The 20,866-nt window shown below is 39.3% G+C and overlaps 1 protein-coding gene across 50 annotated transcripts in view; it reads left to right on the forward strand.

The window, feature by feature from the left end:
- ARPP21 (cAMP regulated phosphoprotein 21) overlaps nucleotides 1–18,906 on the forward strand; it is a 141,914-nt gene extending 123,008 nt beyond the window's left edge. For 47 of the 50 annotated variants that reach the window (XM_088166766.1, XM_088166904.1, XM_088166835.1 and 44 more), the window contains 2 exons: nucleotides 16,806–16,957; nucleotides 18,093–18,906. In XM_088166766.1, coding sequence (XP_088022892.1) covers nucleotides 16,806–16,957; nucleotides 18,093–18,350 — 410 coding nt within the window. In that variant the 3' untranslated portion in view covers nucleotides 18,351–18,906. Of the gene's footprint in view, nucleotides 1–8,857; nucleotides 8,910–16,805; nucleotides 16,958–18,092 lie in introns of those variants that run through there. The other 3 variants (XR_015804433.1, XR_015804437.1, XM_088167040.1) reach the window with 3 other exon arrangements.
- The last annotated feature ends 1,960 nt before the right edge of the window (nucleotides 18,907–20,866 follow it).

Consider the following 20,866-nt stretch of genomic DNA (forward strand, 5'->3'; position numbering starts at 1 on the left):
ATACTAGAAAGCAGTTGAGAGCATGAACAGCATGAGTATTCAGAGCTGTGTTGTGGTGCCCTGGCTCTGGCATGGGCTGCGGAGTGGGACAGTTGTACTTCAGCATCCAAAGCCACTCACCTGGGCAAGGACCAACTGTGCCCACACTGCCTGCCCGCCCTGTCCCTGTTCCAGGCATGCAGAGTGGGGCTGTTCCTGTAGGGTCCTGGTAACATCACTGAAAATTCTGCACAAACACAAGCTGTGTCCATCCATCATATTTTTCTTCTGTCATAGTTATAGATCTGTTTAGGAGTGTGACCTGTGACTGGTTTAGGACTTAACTGCAAAAGAGACTTCCTCAGCTCTTCTTTCTCAGGATGCTCTGACATTAAATGCACTGTTTCCAGAACAGTCAGTAAAATATCTCCTTTTTTACAGCCATGCCTAAAATACCAGTGAATATTTATGAACCATGGCTTCTCCTGTGATGGAGCATCTTTTCTAATTGGTGCAATAGCTCATTCCAGAATATGAAAACAAGGTCTATAAAGCAGTCAGTTTTATAATTAGAAAATTATTTATTTGCACTAGATATATTTGCTAAAATGTGAAGATTGTAGTCCTCTGTTTTTTAATGTGAGAAAGATATGCTAATTGTTAAAAATTGAGCAGTGTCTCTAATGGAACTTTTTAGGTGCAGATCAAGTTCCTTGTAATGAGCAGTAGTCTAAAGGTATGACTTAGGTTTGTCCTTTTACAGAACTTAGTATTTATTCTCAAGATTTGAACTCAGAATGAGAAATAGTTGCTAAAGAATGTTCTGCAGATGTGTTTGCAGATCCTGTGATTTTCTCTTTTCAAAAATTTTAGCAACACAAACATTTTCAGCAGATTGGCTAGGCACATCATCTACCATTTCAGAAATGCATGTTGTAAATTTTACATGAAGAGAGAATTTTGGCAGCTGTTTTGTGGTTTGACTTTGAGCAGCCCAGAAAGGGTATGTGAAATCAGTTACCCCATCCAGACCACATAAGCAAGAAACAAGTATTTTAGCCTAAGGATAACTTGGAGGATTGTACTGCATTAAATTCAATGATTGTACATAGAGGAATTCATATATACTTCTGCCCACATACACAGATTGTTTCATAGGATCAGAGGAACTAAGGATAGAGGATAATCCTGATTTATGCAGAGAAAAAAACCAAAACAAAACACTAAGAAACCTGGTTTTCCCACAGAAAACATCTCTACCACCTCAGCTGAGTCTGGGGAGCTGGAAGATGCCTTTTAGCAAGCATTTTAAAGCCTCTATAAACCCTTAGAATTTAATTTTAAAACATCCATTTGTATTGCTTTGCTGACAAATTTCTGATTCGCAGAGACCCCTAGTTAAGATTTTGCTCTGGCAGCTGACTCTTACTATGCCCTCTTCCTCACCTTCCTGTCAGTATTGACAGACTTAGAGCTCTGGGAATGTGGCCCTACCCTTTGCAGACACTGACAGATAAAAAAACCCAGACAATTTTTTAGGGGGTCAAAGGAGCATTTTTCATATAACTGAAAATTTTGCAAAGCTCTGTGTGTAACTTTTAGCTAATTCAGCACTTAAAGGTCTCTTCTTATTATGGATTATATTGAAGATCAGATGTTTTTCCCTTGACTTTACCAATTGAATATATACTGCTCAACACAGCTGGATTTCAAAATGTTTTACAATGATGCCACACCTCAAAAAGTTTTTTACAGATGAGAAAGCTAATACGCAGAAAGAAGAAGTAATGCAGTCAGAGTGTACTAGGCCCCAGGCAAGCAAAAAGCTATCAAAATTTATGATGTATGCAAGGAAAAAGCTCTTCTGGCTCTCAAATCTACCTTGACAACACACCCAGGATGATCTTCAGTATTTATGCTGAGCTGAAGACTGCATATGTTTATGGTCTTTATTGTGCATTTTCCATCACTCTGCTTAGCTGGCAATGAGGAATTCAGACTTTGCAAAAACTTTTGGTCATGAAGATTGTAAACACAGCCTTGCTGGGGTTGCAAAATATTAAGTGTGCTGTGTGACAGCAAATGCACTGTGGCAGGTCTGCCCCAGTGATTTCTCAGGGCAGACATCACCCTGGAGAGACCCACAGCAGACAAAGCACAAATATTTAGACTTTCCTACTTTAAATTTGTGCAATGCTTCGAGGTTTTTTTCATTAATGAAAGTAAATTTTGCATCATTTAGAGTTGCACAGTTGCAGATACCTTGAGGGGAGATAAGGGGATGAGGACTAATCCTGTGGGTTGTGCAGAGCAAGTCTGCATAAAATGCTCTTGCTTGGCAGATCAGCCTTCTCAGGCTGTTGTACTGGTTGAGTTAACCAACATCCTCTTCTGCAGCGATAATGCTGGACCCACAATAGTGGGAGTTTTCCAGCTAATGTGCTGGCAGTGAAAGCTGGAGATGAGCACAAACATAGAGAGGAGGTTTTGTTTCATGTAGATTAATTGAACCATGGTCTGGGTGGACATTTTGACATCTGCTTACCACGGTGCTGATTCCAGGCTTTCTCAAGCCTGCAGAAAGACTGCCCCTAGCATGAGTGAGGCAGGGACTGGGGGACTGATGCCTGCCACTTTCCCAAGCACTGCTGTCAGCTTGTTGTCCAGTTTGGTAGAGACTTGGGAATTAGCGCAGAAAATAGGTGATCTCTTCTAAAGTTGGCTTCATTCTCCCTTTCCTTTTCTCTTTCTTCAGCTTTCTTTGCACCAAGAGTTCTCAGTACATGTGTTCAGGAAAGCTTGCTGCTGAGTGTCATTTCTATTAATTTCTTTTATGAATTACACGAGGAATTTGTGACTCCAGGTGTCAATCGTCTTGTTTTCAAAAGTGACACTAAACCCTTGCTAGAAAGGCAAAGGTGAAAGTTTACATCCACAATTCATTCCCTCTTTTCTTTTTTTCTTTATATCTTTTTTTGGATATTTATATTATTCTGCAAGAGTTGAAAATGCATTCGCATGAGATGTGGATATAGGCAGGCATTGTGAAGTTAGCTGCCCAATTCATCAAAAGAGTTTGTAAAACTGTATGAACAAGTTATTTTGCACATTCCTTGGTGAATTGAAACAAAACCTCAAATTCCCATAAAATGAGACTCATACCCCACACATCCTCTACACCCAAGGCAAACTAAAATATAAAACAAATTGCTTATAGATAGTAAATCAAACAAACAAACAAAGAGTTTTGGAGATCGGTGATGTTCTTTTCGGGATGTCAAAGGGGAATGTTTTTTACTTTTCCAGACCTTTTTTCTTTTATTCATTTATTCCCTTCTTTGTAAGATCCACAGTTTGGCCACAGAATGGGCACTAGGATGACCACACCTGTAGATTCCATCCTTCAGTTCCTTCCAAGAAAAAGCTTTACCTGGAAGATACAGCTCAGTTGTAGTACAGTAACCAAATGTATTGCTTCTGTACCTATGTCAGAATTGCAATTAGTGTTTACATTTCTGCAATGATATGGAGTGGAGTGGGTGCCCAGAACAGAGACTGATTGAAATTACTTATAGTCACTTTACAGGTCTTTTATCTCATACTTCAAGGTCGATAGGAAAGGGAGGGTTTCAACCATAGCAATTGCTTTAGCAAAGGCTTAACTCAGTTTCTTTAAGGGACTTTTAATCAAGAAAGACAGGAAATGTAAACTAGTGTCTGCAGTAAACTAGAAGGGTTGTTAATTGCAAGGCAAACACCAGTGGGAGCTCCCTGTGTCTCTGCCACAGAAGTGAAGTAAGGTAGACACATCCCTGATTGCTATTTGGTTTATTATTAGCCAGTATCTCTTGGTACATAGCCACTGTTTGGTCTAATGGCTCTTTATTATAGGCACATACAATTGCAAGGTCCATGCATAAATTCAGGCTCAGTCCCAAATTGCCCCATTTTTTCTCTTGCAGTTTAAGCAGTGGTTGTGCAGAAGGATTTGAGAAATGAATTTGTTTCATATATTGTAGAACTGAATTTTATCGGAACAGAGCCTCTCTTTCCTTAATTTGATTGCTACCTGCCTGATCAAGTTTCTCAGAAACCTTTTAAAGCAATCATAAGAATATAATGTGAATAATTGTGCCCGTATCTTTCCCACTGGAGATCCTCTCCTTCAAGGGGTTGAGTTCCCCTGTGCAGAAGTGTATTCAAGCCTGAAAATCATTGCTCTGAAATCAAGAAATTAGCTTATATGCTTAAAAGTTAAGCAAATTGTCAAGGGCTCTGGTGTATAGGGGCTGGAGTAATCACTGTGTTGCAGGTGAGTGCTTCTAACGTGGTACAGAGCTGGTTAAGTCAATTGTTAACCCCAGTAGTCTTTGGATTACATTCTGCATGGGTGCACTTGGAAAAGATGAGATTTTTGCAGTTGGACTCATATGAGCAGACATATGCTCTATCAAAGTCCTGTTGGCTTCAGGATGGTCCCTGCACCTGTTTGCATTGAGCTGGGGGCTGTGGTCTTCAACTTGCTGTGTTCTTATGTTATAGGTAAATAAACTCAAGGCTTTTTGTTCTGTGATTTGGTGCCTGTAGATGTACACAGAAGCCGTGGGGAGAAAGAGTGCCATCAGGCAGTGGCTGTGTCTTTGTTGAAGGCAGTATTTACAGTTGATATTGTGTTTACGAAAACTCTTCCTGAGGCTGAGACAAGAAACAAAGCCCAGCTTGCAAAGGTGAAAAAGTGGGATTTGTTAGTGATATGGTGCTAGCAGTCGTTTACCCCAGTCTGCCCATAGTAAAATTGAACACGGTGCAATGAACAGTATCATCAGAATGCTGTGGTCTTCTTCCAATAGAGAGGATGTGGGCAGGGCAGGAACTCGTACCTGGAGCTGTGTGGAAAAACAAACCAGTCTGGCAGAAGCAGCGAGAGCCCAGGGAGCATCTAGCTCCACAACCACGCTGGTGAGAAGCAGCCTGCCTGAGTAGTCCCTGCTCAGAATAGGGGTCTTAGCACTCAGCACATATTTTGGTGTACTTTCCAGAAAAGTATTTTGCAGTTGTTCTCCCTTTCCCTGGGCAAATTATTTCCCTTGGGTGCTTATTTTTCTACCTGCAGTTGTCTTTTCAGGAATGCATCCTCTTCGCTGTAGGGACTGCAGCTATTCCTTGAAGTTTGCACAGTATCTGGCATGGAGGTTCACTCTGAGCTTGTGCATGTAGATATTTCATGAGTATCAAGAGCTGATGCCAAGATAACAAGCTGGTATCAAGAGCAAAGTTATAGGTAGATCAATACACAGGGCTTAACAAGTTTTTTACTCAGACCTGATACTATTTATTAATAAAAAAAGAACCAAAATAAATGAATCTGCATAAATTCGGTGAATCTGTGTTTTGCAGCTAGCATGGAAAATTTGATCCTGCCAGTTTTGTATTTGTGCTTTTTTTGAATCATACTGAATTTTGTCTTGGTGGTTACCTGTCTCATTGCCCAGTTCCTTAGAGATTTACTTACAGAATCAATAGATATTGTATATAACAGTTATTCTATGGCCATGAACTGTTTTATGTAACACAGTGTATAGACTCAGGTACATATGGGGAGTATTGCAGCTGCTCTTCATCTAATGAGCATGTCATATGCCAAAGGAGTCTTTCTGTCAACACTAATGGGTTCTCACATTGGTGTTTTGTTAGCTACATTAGCTAACATGTACATTAGCTATTCAAAAACCTCCTAAAGAGGAATTGCAGCAGACCTCATCAATGTAACTGTCTGTGGCTACAGTAAGGGCTACTACCAGAGTTGCATCTGTTTTGGTCTTTAAGCAGTAAATCTCCCTTAAGAACAACCTACATTTTCTGCAAAATTATCTATTTGCCTGCCCATGGATCTCGGTTGATTGTCCTTATGGTTATTGGGACTGATGGGCAGGGGCTGAGAGCAGGATTATTCCTGGATGTTCCTTAGCACTATTTTGGACCTATCTGTTGTCATGAGAACTGTGCACTAGCTTGCAATACATGCCTCCAGTGGCTTAGCTCTGTTGGGGTGAGAAGGCTTCACTCCTTTCAGAATAATGTAGTATACTCCCAGGTTCTGTAGTACCCTCCCTGCATTCAGGCACCTCAGCTGGCTTTGGGCATCTGCAACGCTCCAATGTAAACCCTTACTCGTGGTACTGTCCAAAGGGAAATGCTGTCCAAAGCTCATTTCTCCAAAGCTGTTGAGCCTGTTCATGTGCCTCCACAGATTACCGATTAACTTAGTTCAAAAGCATAAAATACTAGTGGGTGCCTCTTTTTTTTTTCCTTTCTTGGTCTCCAATAAAATGCAGAAGCCTCAGATTACAAAAACAGCTGCACATGCTTTGGGTTAATGTATTTAAGTCAGGCTTTGGAGCCTGGCCTAGTGCCAAGATTCTGGATCACCTTCTTTACCAGAATTAGACTGCTGTAATGGAGCCCTGCATTATTGTGTTGCAATTATTTTGGATTGAAGCTGGCTGTTCCCTCTATATTTTTTTTTACTGAAGTGAGATACAAGGATTTGTCTTAAAAACAGAATTTTCTTTTCTGAATCTTTCAGAAGCTTTGAGTTATATACCATGTCTGTAAGAGGTGCCCCTTTGTTTATCTTTAGGTTTATCTTCAAGGAGAAGAGTAAGAAATATTTGTCATAGTTTTTGAAGAGCAGGAAGAGTGCTAAAAAGTCTCAAAACATAAAATAAATGTGTATTGGAAAGGAAATAAAATAAGTTAATAAAGTGTCATGTGATTACATGGCATTAGGTTCTCAGCAAGAACAGGTCTATTTTCAGGATCAAGCCACCTACTAGTAGCAAGTTCTTCTTAAAGCTGTCACTATAATTAGAAAACCTTTTGTATAGGGAAGTAAAGGAATGGATCCAGATTTTAAACTGAAGAAAAACGTTTCTCCAGCCCAGAGTCTCCTGTATTTGTATCCATTCAAACTCTTTTTGATGCCTGTTTATATACATTTCTTGTCAAATAACAGTTCTCAGGTTCTCCAGTTGATAGCAAAAACTGAATGCAATCATTTATCTTTGAACTGTTCAACTGTGCCCGTCTTCATGTTCTTGTTAATAATGCCAGGTGTCCCAGGAGCTCTCTCACGCAATTTTATCACATAAGCTTTCTGTTTGACCTTACCTGCTGTTCCCCTGGAACATAAAGGGGGCAAAAAAAGCCAAAATGCCAGCCTACCTTAATTAAAATTTTGATCTCAGAAGATGTTATGGTATGTGATTTCATTAGGTATATAATGAAAGTATTTAATCATACCTCTTACTTGTCTGGGCCTTTTTAGTCAGAAATGAAGTCACCAAGTTTTAAACCAACTCTGTTCAGGTGTGGAAAAGTAACTGAGGGGTGGATATACATCTTTAAGTGATTTATAAATTCAGTTTACCCAGGATTTTGCATATTTCCCCTAAAGGTAGTTGCTTCAATGACAAAGTAGAAGGCACTAAATATATGTTCATCACCCTTTGCAAAAAACATTTTTTCACCCATGGGACAGCAAGCATGCATATAAATGTTTCTTAAAAGAAAACGCTACTCCTCATTTCCAGGTTGGAACTTAGTATCATAGAAAAAAGGTAAAAGAATGGATAAAAGGTAATGGATATTTCTTGACATGTAATAACTGCTAAATCTTACACTGTGATATGTGATATTTCTCATTGCCATAATTTAAATTACCCCAACAGGACACTGTCTAGCTTCCAGGTGAACTCATTTGTTTTATGCAGTGTCTATTCACAAGGAAAAGTCTGTGCAAAAAGCAGTCTATCTTGGCTTTTGTAAAAATGTACCTTATTTTAGTTTATGTAGGAAAAGCAGAGTTAAAAAGTATATTTTTGGGGCTCTGATCCTGCACATCTTTTGGACCAGGAGGGTTTGCTTTGTTAGGGAAGTTGTATTATTCTCCAAACTTTTTTTTCCATTTTGTTAGCAGTGGAGAAATGCCCCCAGTTAGTAGCATTGTCTTGAGTAGCACATGAAACTATCCATGTTTCAGATGCTGTGTTCTTTGGGCTTCTTCCAGTCATTGGGATTGCAAAACAAATACAATCAAGGTTTCATAGAGCTTTTTGAGGAAGAATAAAGCAAGAAAACAAGGAAGGGCAGTTCATCTGGGTAGATCCTGTTCTAGCACTCTAGAGGAACTTGCCACATGGGCAATTTCAGAGCGATTATCCACCAAAAAAAAAAATCTAGTGTAGCTCCGGAATAATTCAAAATTTCAAAATTGGGAAATTTCCCAGTTTTATTTCTTCTTTTGAAGCTGGATAAAGATATTTTTGCAGTATTGCTTTCATAGGATTTGTAGCTCTGTAAACCAGAGAGAAAAGAGGGGCGGGGAAGAGAGTCCAACTTTTTTTATCCAGGATTTTGTTCTTTGTCTTGTGATAATAAATCTTACTGGCTCATATCTCTGATGCATATACATCTTGTGGAGTTTCTTAATGCAGCTGAATACAGCTCTTTGTGTGTGTGTGACAACAAATGTGGCTATTGGTCTGTTACCAGGTTTGGGAAGCATGAATGTGTTTTTTGTAAAGCTATGGCCAGTTTAGGGACTCAGATCTACGACTCTGGCAGCAATTATGTTTCAAGACTCAAACTTCAACATCCTGCAGTTTTATAACCTCAGCTCTGCAGAGAATTATTTGAGTCACTATCATTGTAATCACTTTAGGAATACATTTGCTGCGTTATGTGTTTCCAGTGAATGTAGCTGGAGTGCCATTAGCTAAAAATTGTTTTGATCTCGCACAACTTAAAAGAATCAATGCCATTAGTTTAAAATTTTGAAAACAAATCTAACATAATAACTCATGGTTTCCCCTGCAAGCTGTACTGCTGGAGTGGGATGTGCTTTTACCTGAAATGAAAGAAGCCAAACTGTGAGTCACTTGTGTTAAAAGGCTTCTCTTGTTTTTGGAGGGTCTGAACTTGCTGAGTGCTGTGGGCAAAATGAGTCTGTGTGCTGCTGTGCTTTTTGACCTGTGCTGTTTTACATGCTGCCTCATACCTCTGTACCTTTTCTGTTGCTTCTTAAGACTTACTTATTTCAGGCATAGGTATTCTTTGTTTTTTCCCCCTTTGTATGTGTGTGAAAACTAAGTTATTGCATGGTCTTGTGTTTTGAGAGGAAAGGAATGGAATTTTAGCATTCAGCTATCATGTACTTATCCTTCTAGCTCCCATAGTGTCCAATTCACATCCATAAATTATCTGTGATGTCTTCAAGTATAATATAAAGCTCAAATATCTTACTAGATCAAGACATTTTTATGTGTATTGCAGAGAGAAAGCAGACACAGTAGAAGTGGATAGATGAACTGCAGCAGATTTACTTTGCACTGTACTTTGGATTATAGATCCAAGCTTGAACTATAAAATTGTTTACAAAGTGGTTTGAATTCCAGCTGCACAAGATGCAATTTAAATCTTCAGATTCACACAGAAAATAGCACCAGGAGGGAGACGTTAATGTGTCTTTCGTGTGAGTCTTCCAAACTGCAAACACTTTGGGGTGAGGCTAAAATCAAAATTAGTTTATAGATTAATTTTACATTCCATGAGCGTTTAGTCTATTGTTTGCAGTGAAACTTGTCAGATATGGTCACCTGCATAACAAAAATAAACCCCAAACCTTTTCCTCAGGTGATTGATACATCACACCTGGACATGAGAATCTAGCAAGAGCACAGAGCCTTGGAGCAGCACTCCTCTAGAGGAACAAGTACTTAGGGATGGTGTTACATGTCCACATAGGAGGTGCAACACCTGGTTGCAGTCTATTTCTTGAGTATCTCACACAAAGTCAGGAGGGAATGATGGACCTTGGAACAAGAAGGGCTTTGTTCTGGTTGCCAAAAATGCTTGCCTCGAATTCCTGCTCTTGCTTGTGCTCAGAATGGATCTCGTTATGTGGCTCCCACAACTTGGCCAATTGTCCTATGCAAGGTTCCTCAATTAGGCTGGCTTTCCTCCTGTTTTACAGATAACCTTTAGGGCTTGTTTGAGAATCACAATGTTCTTTGGGGCTTAGGGGCATGGTTTAGTGGTAGATGTGGCACTGTTAGAGCAATGGGAGGACTTGATGATTTTAGAGGTCTTTTCCACTCTAAGCAATTCTGTGATTCAATTCTGTGATTCCATTCTGTGATTCTAAGACAGTGTTTGATCTTGCTGAACAGCTTGCTTCAGTTTTTTTTTCTCCTTCCAGTTTTGCAAATACTTTGGGATGGACCAGTTCAGAGCTTTTGGTAAAAAAGAAACTTGTCAAAAACTTTACCAAATATACTGATGTGTCTATGAGTGAATTTTAGTTCTACAAGGACATTCTTTTTCTCTGATTATAACTTAATCATGGGCATTGTAAATTTGTTATTATACAGTAAAAGCTACACCCATCCACTTTAATAGTTTGCCCATAGCTTATTTCAAAAAGTAAAGGAGAACATAGCCTTGTAAAACTGTGGGAATAGATACCAACCATATTCTTCAGTTCTACAAAGTCTACTGAGCACTACGCCAGCCAGGGCAAAGTGAACTAAAATAGTCCAGAAGTATCCCTTAGAATATCCACTGTACACAGGTGAACTCTGCTTGTGGAATGAACTGGGTGGCATTGCCAACATGTGATTAAAGGGAGGAGAGACTGGGGAGAGGATCCTGTCTCATATGCAAAAGATTAGTCCTTTTCCTTGAGAGACAGGAAAAGTGTTAAGAGCTAACTAGTTAACATTTCCCTAAGTATTTCAAACCTGGAATATGTAATTTAATAGTCTAATACCGGACAATGAGCACATTCTAACATTTTTATTATCATAACTGATAATATTATCTTAAACTGATTAATATCTTCTAACAAAATGTCCATCCTCATTTTAGAGGTTTTGAGTGATATAAACATCCTTCCACTAATTGCCTTCAGTGAATTGCCTCCTTGTTAATTATAGGGTCTGTTGAAACTTTGAATTTTACGTCTAATCTGAAAAGTTCTAGGTTTATCTTCCAAACATGTAATTTTATTATACCCTTTTCTGGTCTGTTCAAGAACTATTGTTATGGTTTAACCCCAGCCAACAACTCAGCCCCATGCAGCTGCTTACTTGCTCTCCCCAGCTGCACAGAGAAGAGAATGAGTAAATTAAAAATGAGCAAACTCATGGGTTGAGATAAACAGTTTAATAGGGAAACCAAAAGTTATGGGTGCAAGCAAAGCAAAACAAAGAATCCATTCGCCACTTCCCATGGGCAGACAGGTGTACAACCACCTCCAGTAAAGCAGGGCTCCTTTATACGGAAGAGTTACTCAGGAAGAAAATGCCCACTCTGAGCATTCCCCACTCCCTCCTTGCCTTAGCTTTATATGCTGAGCTTGTTGTCATATGGTATGGGATATTCCTTTGTTGACCTGTGTCTCCTCCCAAATTCTCCCAACCTCCTCAGCTGATGGGATGGTGTGAGAAGCAGAAAGTGCTGAGTAAGCACTGCTCAGCAGTAACTTCCCTGAATTATCAATGCTGTTTTCAGCACCAATCCAAAACTTAATTCCATACTAGCTACTAGAAAGGAGTTTCATTCTACCCTGGCACAACTATCTATTTGTGGATACTTCATCTTTTGAATAAATTCAGCAGAGTGAGCTCATTAAGTCTTTCAGAAAGACGTGTGCTTCCTGACTTTGGATCATGTTTTTAGCTTACTTCTCAGCTCTTACCAGTTTTGGGGAGTCTTCTGCAAATGTAAGCACCTTCTGTGTGCAGAATTTGGTGTTAAAATATTTGCAAGGGCTTCACAGGGTCCGCACCAAGAGTTGGTGCTTGTTTTCCTTGGCTTTTCCATGTGAGCTCAAATTCAATCTCTTCCCAGTGCTCCTGGCAATTGCTGCCGGAGTTGATCTGGTCTGTACTGGAGGAGGGAGGGGAAAGGAAAGGGAGGATGGCATAGGGCACCAGAAAGGCACTGCTCTAGTTGCAGAGTAGGCAGGAGCATGATCAGATTCTGTGCAGCATTCCACCCAGCCCAGTTACCTCTGCCTGAGGTTTCCCTTTTGACTTTCTTTTGGACTTTGGTCGCCTAAGCCACTGCAATGTGTTTCTGTGGTACCTGAATTTTAGGTGACACTACACTGAGTAAAGCAGAAAGGGAACAGGTGACCTATCAAATCACGTTACATCAGAAGCACTATGAGTGTATGTGTTTGCATTGGATGGGCATGGATGCAAGGACTCTGTTCAAGTGGAAAGAGTACAATAAAGTTTGCAGTTCAGGGACTCTCACCTGCCCTTGTCAGACACCCTTTGCCCACCGTACTGATACACGTTCCAAACATTTGAAACACAAGCTTCAAATCTAAACTGAGCAATGAAACAGTCCCTCCCAACATGAATGTACCATTCATGAAGGATGTATGCTGAGGCCAGGAGAGCAGCAAACATGGTCTAGTTGCAACTCTGGGTGACACTACTGGCAGAGGTGTAAAACTGCTGCATTTTCTCTTTTGAGCTGCATAGCCTCATTAGGAAATTGAAACATTTGTGGGTCTTTCGTGCAGTCTTTTTCCTCTGGGATATTTAAGTTCGATGACTTTTAGCATGGTGAGGCAGGCTGTAAAGCTTCAGAGAATTACCTTGATGATATGACGGCCTCTTCCATTTCAGCTGGAATTCAAGATTCTTAATACTTCTCAATACTTCCTCTGAAGTATTCATTGAAATTCTGTGCACGATTTATTCCTCTGGTTGTTTAACAATGTCACTCATGTTTGCCCTGATTTAAAAAATCCTCCTTTGTAGCTGCTATGTAGATAACATAGAGCAGGATGATATAATCGCAGTAAAGAGGCCGTGGAGCTTGCAGTGATAGAATGGTTCATCTGATGTGTACTGCCATTAGAAAATAACCCATGTATGTGTGTTCTCAGGGAACAGTAAAGAGGCTTTTAAAGATTACTCTTCATGTAGTATGAAAGCTAATGAGCAAAAGAGCAAGTGCAAAAAACCTTATTGCTGCTCTATGTTGCCACTTCCTGTTCTCATTTTCCTTACACCTGTGTGGCTCCAAAATATCCACCTCTGCCCGGTAATGTCTGGTTTCTCATGCACTGCAGTCAGTTTTCAAGACTTTTGAGAATACAGTATTATTTCCATGCCACTGAAAAGTAAATAGCACATGAAAAGCATGGCATAGTTTAAGACTATGCTCTGTGCATACAAATTAGGTAATTTTGGTGGAATGGCACTCTCTGATAGTCTGTGCCTGAGGTTAAAAAAAAAAAAAAAAAAGGATATCGTTTCAAAAACAGTGCTAAAGGTTGATAATAGTCTCAAATCTCCCATGCCCATTCTTTTTCCTGGCCAGAGTGCAAAAACCTACAAAGATATCAACATCCAGTAAACACTGGAGGACCTGTTTCAAATATTAAATGGAGAATTTGGGCTGCAGTGATAGGAAATTCAGAGCAGCTGGTTTCGGATATTAACAACTTCTTGTCCAGATGGATTGCCACTTAGAGTGCCACATGTTCTATTTTCATCTGTGCTGAAACAGAAGCCATTTAGCAGAATAGATATTGACACTATTTTTCGTCACAGCATTTTACTTCTTGCTTATAAAGCTTGTTGTAGATTTTTAAAAATTCACTTTTTAATATTCTGTACCTGCTCTGTAATGTTGGAATATACTTTTGTCACATTTTTATGTTCAATGGAATGGACAAACCTGCATCTTTCTTCACGTATTTTACATAATAAAGGGTCAGGCTTTGCTATCACGTAAAATGAAGTGGCTTTATTGAGATGCAGAACCTTGAAGATGCTGGATTTTGACTAAATGCTGTAGTGATTTCTACAGCATGCTCTGACATCCGCAGCTTCAATTAATTCCAAAGGGTACTGCTCATTAGAAAAAAATCCATTAATATTAAGTAAAAAAGAGATGGCAGCCAGCATCTTTGCAGAGATACACACAGGCCAGTAAACTTCTTAAACATTCCCATTTCTACTTACAAGTCAGGGCATTAAATATTCTGAACAAAGAAGTTACATATTTTCCCTTAAAGTCTAAGAGGATTCAGGATACAACCTATTTGCTCCCATCTAATCAAACTGGAAGTATGTTAGAGTGCATGTGAAGTATTTGTACTGAGGCTTTTCTTTGTGGTCAGAGCATTACAAAAGCCTTACACAAGGAGTAGGGAAAAGGTCTTATTCTCACTTTCAGGGATGTAATTGATGTACTCTGCAGGTTGGGATGGGGTGAGGTGTGTGCATGTCCTGTGGTCAGGAGAAATTGGTAAAGTCCTTGAAGATGTTAGAATAAGATTGTTAAAATAATAATGCATATCCCAGTGGACCTCAGCTCTTCAGCCTGTCTCCTTTTCATATTTCTGCACCTAAAACTTGGAGCAGTTATGTCATGTACTAAGCAGTGCTTGCTAGTACAGAGGAGATTTTCAGGGCTGAGTGTTTATGTTTGTGTGTGTCATTGGAACTTTAAGGTCTTAAATGTCCCATCCTACCAAACCCATTCTATGACTCTATGTTTTTGTACTACTCCCAGGAGATAACACCTATATGTTCATCATAAGGGTAGCTACTTCAACTTTTTAATGATTTTTTGTTTCCGTTTGATAGTATGTCTGCACTGGGTCATAAATCTGTCATATTTGGAGAATATGGAACACAAAACTTAGGTGAAGAGAGAGATGGGTATTCAAACACACAGCAGGGCATTAGCAGTAATCTCACAAAGGTAATGTTAATGCAATCATATCTACTAGAGATAACAGAAGAGCTGCTTTCTACTTGACCCCACTGGTGTCTGTCTGTCTCTGAAGAGTATCAGTCTGCCACGCTGTGCCAGTGCATTACAATCCAGTTCTCTGAGCCTAGATCCAGTGTTGGATTACATTCCCCAAAAGTGTAACTTGATCCCTGGCTCACTATCCATCTATGGTTCTGTACACATCTGGGACTTTAACAACCAGAGGTGACAGGAGATTAATTTCAGGTTGCTGCTTCTGCTGCCAGTTGACACCTCTCTACTTAAACTTTCCATCCTCCTTCCTATCCTTTATCCCCTCACTCCCATAATTGGTGTACTGGAGCAGAAGGGAACTTGTAATTTTATTATTGCTGTATAAGCCTTCTGTAAACTCAGTTACAGCAGTTCAGATGTTGGTAATTTTTATGACTAAAAAATATGCTAACAGCATTTGGGCATAGGAAAAGAGCAAATCTCAATGTATAATAATCTGATAAGTTTGGGAGATGTTTAATTATAAGTTAATCACTCATGGAATTATTTTTTTTAAATTTTTCTCAGTGACTTCAGACATTAATCTCTGGAATGGCATCTTTAATGCCAAATACTTGACCAGAAATCTCAACATTTCCTTGGCATAAAAACAGATTTAGAAGGAAAGCTATCAATTGACAACAGACCAGCAGAAATAGAGACATTTGATACTTTATTTCTCTTACATAATGAAGAAATATCCAGATTGTGGTTTTCACTTTGTGAAGTATATTGAACCAGGTGCTGTATTCATTAATATAAATTGAGCAGACATGACACAATTTTTTCATAGAAAGATGACATGGAGTTGCTCCTTCTGGTAGTTCTTCTTTGTCTGAAATATGCTTATTGTAAAAACGTCACTACAGAATTGATAGTGCACTGTATAACTGCATGTTAAAAATATGAGTGCTAAAGAACACAAAATGTGTTAAGAAGAAATTATTAATAGATTTTATAATATCTATGCCTGGCCACATTTTTTGAGGACAGGATCTTTCTGCATCTTCCTTTCCTTTCATGCTTTTTCTGCGAAGTTTTTAATTGCTAAATATCAGCATCACCCTGTCAGCCCAGTTCGATCTCTCTAGGCCCATGCCCAGGCAAAATTGCATTGCTGCTGAGCAATTTTTTATTTATGCTTGCCTTCCCATCCACACTGCTGCCTCATTAGTGGCTTGGCTGTCTACATTGTCCAGTCTTTGCCCATTTCTCCATTAGTCCTAGAGGAGCCATCCCAGCAGAAAAACTCCAATTTTGTGGTGACTTTGAACACAGAGTTAGTGACAGGTTAAAACAGAAGCATCAGCTTCTCCTCCTTGTGCAGGCACTGGTATGTTAGCAGTGTTCCTACTAAGCAATGGGGAGGATATTCCCTAATTTATTATTTTCCTGCGTTGACACACATGAAAATAGTATCATGGATAATGGCCCTAATATGCTCTAATTACACCTGAAAACCTTGCAAGTGAGAGCCAGTGTGTGTAGAGATGTTCTTGATTAAATAAAGGCTTCTCTGTTTATATCATGCTAGGGAGACGCATTAAAAAGAAGGTAAGAGGGTAAGGTAAGAAATATGACCTGAAAGAAATTGTCAGGTTAGACCATGAAGGCCAAATGTCGGTGTCCTTTAAGATGTTGGGAGTTTTGCCTCTGAGGAAATAGCCAAAAGACAGTGGCACCCTCTGTCTCTTTAGGGCTTTACAGCCCTGTGCTTCAGTCAGACATTCCTCCAGGTGGTCTTTGCCGCAGTGCTAAAAAGCATAATGAAAGCATGCTGCCCACTCAGGTCAGCCTGCCAGGGCTGCCAGCTCATGGCACTTTCTTTATTGCACTTCAGTTTTCATTTCTAGTAGCATTTCTGCAGGAATAAGTAACGTTTTGACTAATGCAGGTATAAATTATCGGATCATTTCCTGTACCTTACAACTGTTGTAATTTTGCCCCTACAAGCAACAGGGTATTTGAAGACCTCTTTCTTCTTCCAGGTTACCAGCCTTTCCTGCCAAACCAGCAGCACGGGTTCCAGGGTCTCATGGGAGTGCAGCAACCGCCCCAAAGCCAGAACCTGATGAATAATCAACAGGGAAATCAGGTGCAAGGCATGATGGTTCAGTATCCAGCCATGTCATCTTATCAGGTATTTAGGAGCTGCACGGAAAGACTTTTTCTTGGAGAATGCTTAATTGAATCAAGTTTTTGCATCATACAGTGCTCGTATAACTTCATTTGGATAGTGTGTGGCAGGAAGCCTTCTGATGAATACACTTCTGAGTGAAATTGGTTTCTTTGCTTCCTATTTACATGGTCTTAGTACTCCTGATTTTCGTTCCAATTTTGGAATGCTTCAGGTGAACTATTTATTACAGCCTGCAGTGAGGGTAATGTCACAAACAACGAAGGAGTTAGACTTCTTCCTGTGAAGAAAATTAATTTTTAAAAATATAGGAACATTGTTCATTTCTTCTCTTTTTTGCCAGTGCAGTACTGTTTCCTGTAATGAAGTTGAGGGCTTTGTCTGGTCCAGTTAAAAATTACTCATTTGTGGAGACTCCTGCCAAGGATCTCACCATGTCTTCTATAACAAGCTGTAGCCAGATGGATTATTGTTTATTGGATTCTGGGGAGAGGGAAGACAGTGGCTTTATTTTTACCAAGTCCGTAAGTTACCCAGACTTATTTCCCCACCTTTATACCTAGTTTCCACGAGTTATGCCAAGCACGTGTGAGAGGTGGCCTGTGCTTACACTTCCTACTGGTCCCTCTGGGAAGTTAAGAAACTAAATGACATCTAATTCATTTTAATAGATTGCACCGATTGAGCAGCCATTCTCTTTTTCCCTCAGCTTCTTTGAAAACACTTCAGTAACACAGATGGAAATGGGGGAATTGCTTATGGGTAAAATTTTCCCTTTACATCTTCAGAATTACTCTATTGAAAATGTGTTTTAAAGGTTAATGATCAAATTAGACCTTTTAGATGGCCTAGGTATACCAAGGTCGAGTCTTCTGTTTGCACTGATCCCAGTAATGCATATTCTACTAGGTCATGACAGAGAAACTTTCTAGGACTAAAAGGAAGAGGAATTCTCTTTAAAACCTTCTGTAACAAAAAAAATCCTCAGAGATAAGAACAATTCTGGGCAGCAGAAAATAGCACATTTTGGCACAACATACAGTATACTCAAATTCAGCTAGAAGGAATATAGGGATACTGGGAACCTACTTTAACTTACTTAGTAATTGCTATCTTTTTTTTTCGTACTCCTACCTAGGTGCCAATGACCCAGGGTTCTCAAGGATTGCCACAACAATCATATCAACAACCAATCTTGCTACCTAATCAATCAGGTCAAGGAACAATTACAGCCACTGGAATGCCTGTCTACTGTAATGTCATACCTCCTGCCCCACAGAACAACCTCCGGTTGATTGCCCCACACTGCCCCTCCAATAACGTTCCAGTTATTTCTGCCAGCTGCAGGACAAACTGTGCAAGCATCAACAATGCAGGGTGGCAGGTCAAGTACTGACACTGTGGCTTAGAGTCATAAGGATAGAGGTGCATTATTTAACAAATAAATCATGGCCTTCAAATGAAGAGGAACACAACAGAATTATCAGTTGAGGACACGAGTACTGACTATGCTCAAGTGATGTGCTGCTGGAAAAACCTGTAAAAAAAAAAGTAAAAATAATTTGGAAAAAAAATGTTCGCTGGTTAATGGTGCATATTTTTGTCATGTCTGCTAGGTATGCCTTTATAGCTTAGCTAGTGACATGAATTCATTGAGGTAAGATTTTTTCCTACCACTGAACACCACTGTGTAGATTGTAATATCCCTGATTCTGATTAGTTTTGTACTTTGTGTGAGTTTGTGAAGCTAAAAGTATTTAAAAATATAATAAAATCACATTGTACCAAAGCTGTAATGGAAATGGAAAAAAAAAGAAAACAAAAAATGAATTACTGAATGGAGGGAATAATTTATATACACTATAGAGTTTTTATATCGATATATACTGTATTGTAGTGCTTAATCAAAATAAAGCTATTTGACCTCTTGAAGGAAGGTCATGTTTCTACTACCTGCTTGGTCTCCTCTCTTTCTTAGTGAATTTCCTTTCATTTCTGCATTGTCTTTTTTCAGGTGAAGCTAATGGAGGAATGGTGCTTAATGGGCTTAGAGGAGTTTGATGAGAAGGCAACATGGCTGTGTTTCAGCATATGTGTACTATAACAGCTAGGACAACTTTGGAATTGTAGCATAGCCACCCAGTAAGTATTCAGTGAATAATGTACCAGTTCACCTTAAACTGAGTTTGCACTTTGCCAATTCCTAGGACCAGGAATGTAATAAACATAATTCATCATTGCTGAAAGCCTCTACTAAGTCACACCTCTTCAAAAGACCATACAACAGTAGTACGTGAGAAGATGTAGTTGTCCCATTATCTTCCATCCACTGGATGGAAGATCAGTTAATACTGATGTAGCAACCACAGTACCCAGCAATTCTGCTACATAGAGATGCTCTACCCAATTATTGGTGCTCCAGCTGTAAAGCCATTTTGACAAAAGAAGATGATCCAAGAATCAGGTCTGTCATTTTCAAGTAAGCGGGAATGAACAATACATTTGGGAGGCTGGCTTTTAAAACACAGTGCTTTCCCAGAAAGTTTTAGTTTTGTTTTTTTGGTTTTTAGTTCCTGTGGTGTTTTATTTATTATTATGTCCATCTTCACTCAAATTCACATCCTGTTCTGATAAATTGTTCTTGATTCATAAATGCTGCATGGAGTTCCTCTTTTTGCTTCAATGACGACAACATTTGAGACAAAACTGAGTAATTTTTCACTTATACTTAATATTTGATCAATTTTGAGTACCTTTACAATAGTTAAAATTGAACACTACAGAATTACGTATACACATTATGAAAAAAACCCAAGATCCTTCTGTCTATAAAACCTGTACGTGACATAATATGATTTTAGGTACCCAAGATTATAGCAGCCTACATAGCCCTTGACCAATGTTAATCTGAATATGAAACAGCTTTAATTTTACCTTTAGCATATGTGGCCTTTCCTTTGGTTTCTACTTCAGCTGTGGAAACAGAAATTGGAGGGTCTACAATCCATATTTGAAAGGAATATTTTTCTTTTCTATACAATGAACAGATATCTTTCAGAGTTCCTTTTTTTACGTATGTGTCTTAATGTGTGGCATCCAGTCCTGTGGGATTATAAGAAAGCCAAAAACTGAGTTTTATGTAGTGTAATCACGATTCATTTGCTGAGAGACAGTGAAGAGCATGAGCAGTTAAGTTAAAACAATTCACTCTTCAATTAGAGATGAAATGCCTTGGGAGAGCCTGCTGAGTGATTTTTTTTTTCTTTTTTAAAATCAAGATACTGTATTTTAATTTTGCCTGTGACCCTCAGCTCTCATTTCTGATTCCCTGCATTGTATATGCTTAATTTCCTTTAAGTGCTTTATATACAACACAGGTTTCTGTCCTAGCATGGCTATAATTACATGTAATTAATGCTGGGTTTGCTACTGTGGCATCACTGACAGCTGAACAAATGGGTGTTCTTCTCTGTCAAGGCTTCACAGATGAGCAGGAAGGGTCCTCTGCAGGTGACCTTGTGCAGGACAGGTTGTATGTGCCCAGGCTGAAGGAGAAGGCAGGGAGGGGCAAGCTATGCGTCCAGTGTCTAGAATGAAAAGACCCTTTGGTCATCATTATATTTAAGTCACATTTCTCCTCTGAAGCACTACTGTTACCTTATTAATCTTCCCTCTTTTCAGGGAACAATGAATGAATTGCCTGGTAAAAAAATCTGCCCTCAGTGTTACAGGTTGATGCTCTCAGTGGAGATGAAGAAAGGAGTCAAAAAGGAAAGCCTAGGAATCTTGCTTCCGTAGACAGAATTTCCTTATGTCCTTAGGCAACTCTAGGTCATGTCCCCTTGGCAAACAGCATATCCCATGCCTGACCATGGCCATGTTTTCCCATAATTTACCTGTCTGCGAAAACAA

Source organism: Sturnus vulgaris, chromosome 1 (assembly GCF_052056855.1).
Source record: "Sturnus vulgaris isolate bStuVul1 chromosome 1, bStuVul1.hap1, whole genome shotgun sequence".
Taxonomy (NCBI): Eukaryota; Metazoa; Chordata; class Aves; order Passeriformes; family Sturnidae; genus Sturnus; species Sturnus vulgaris.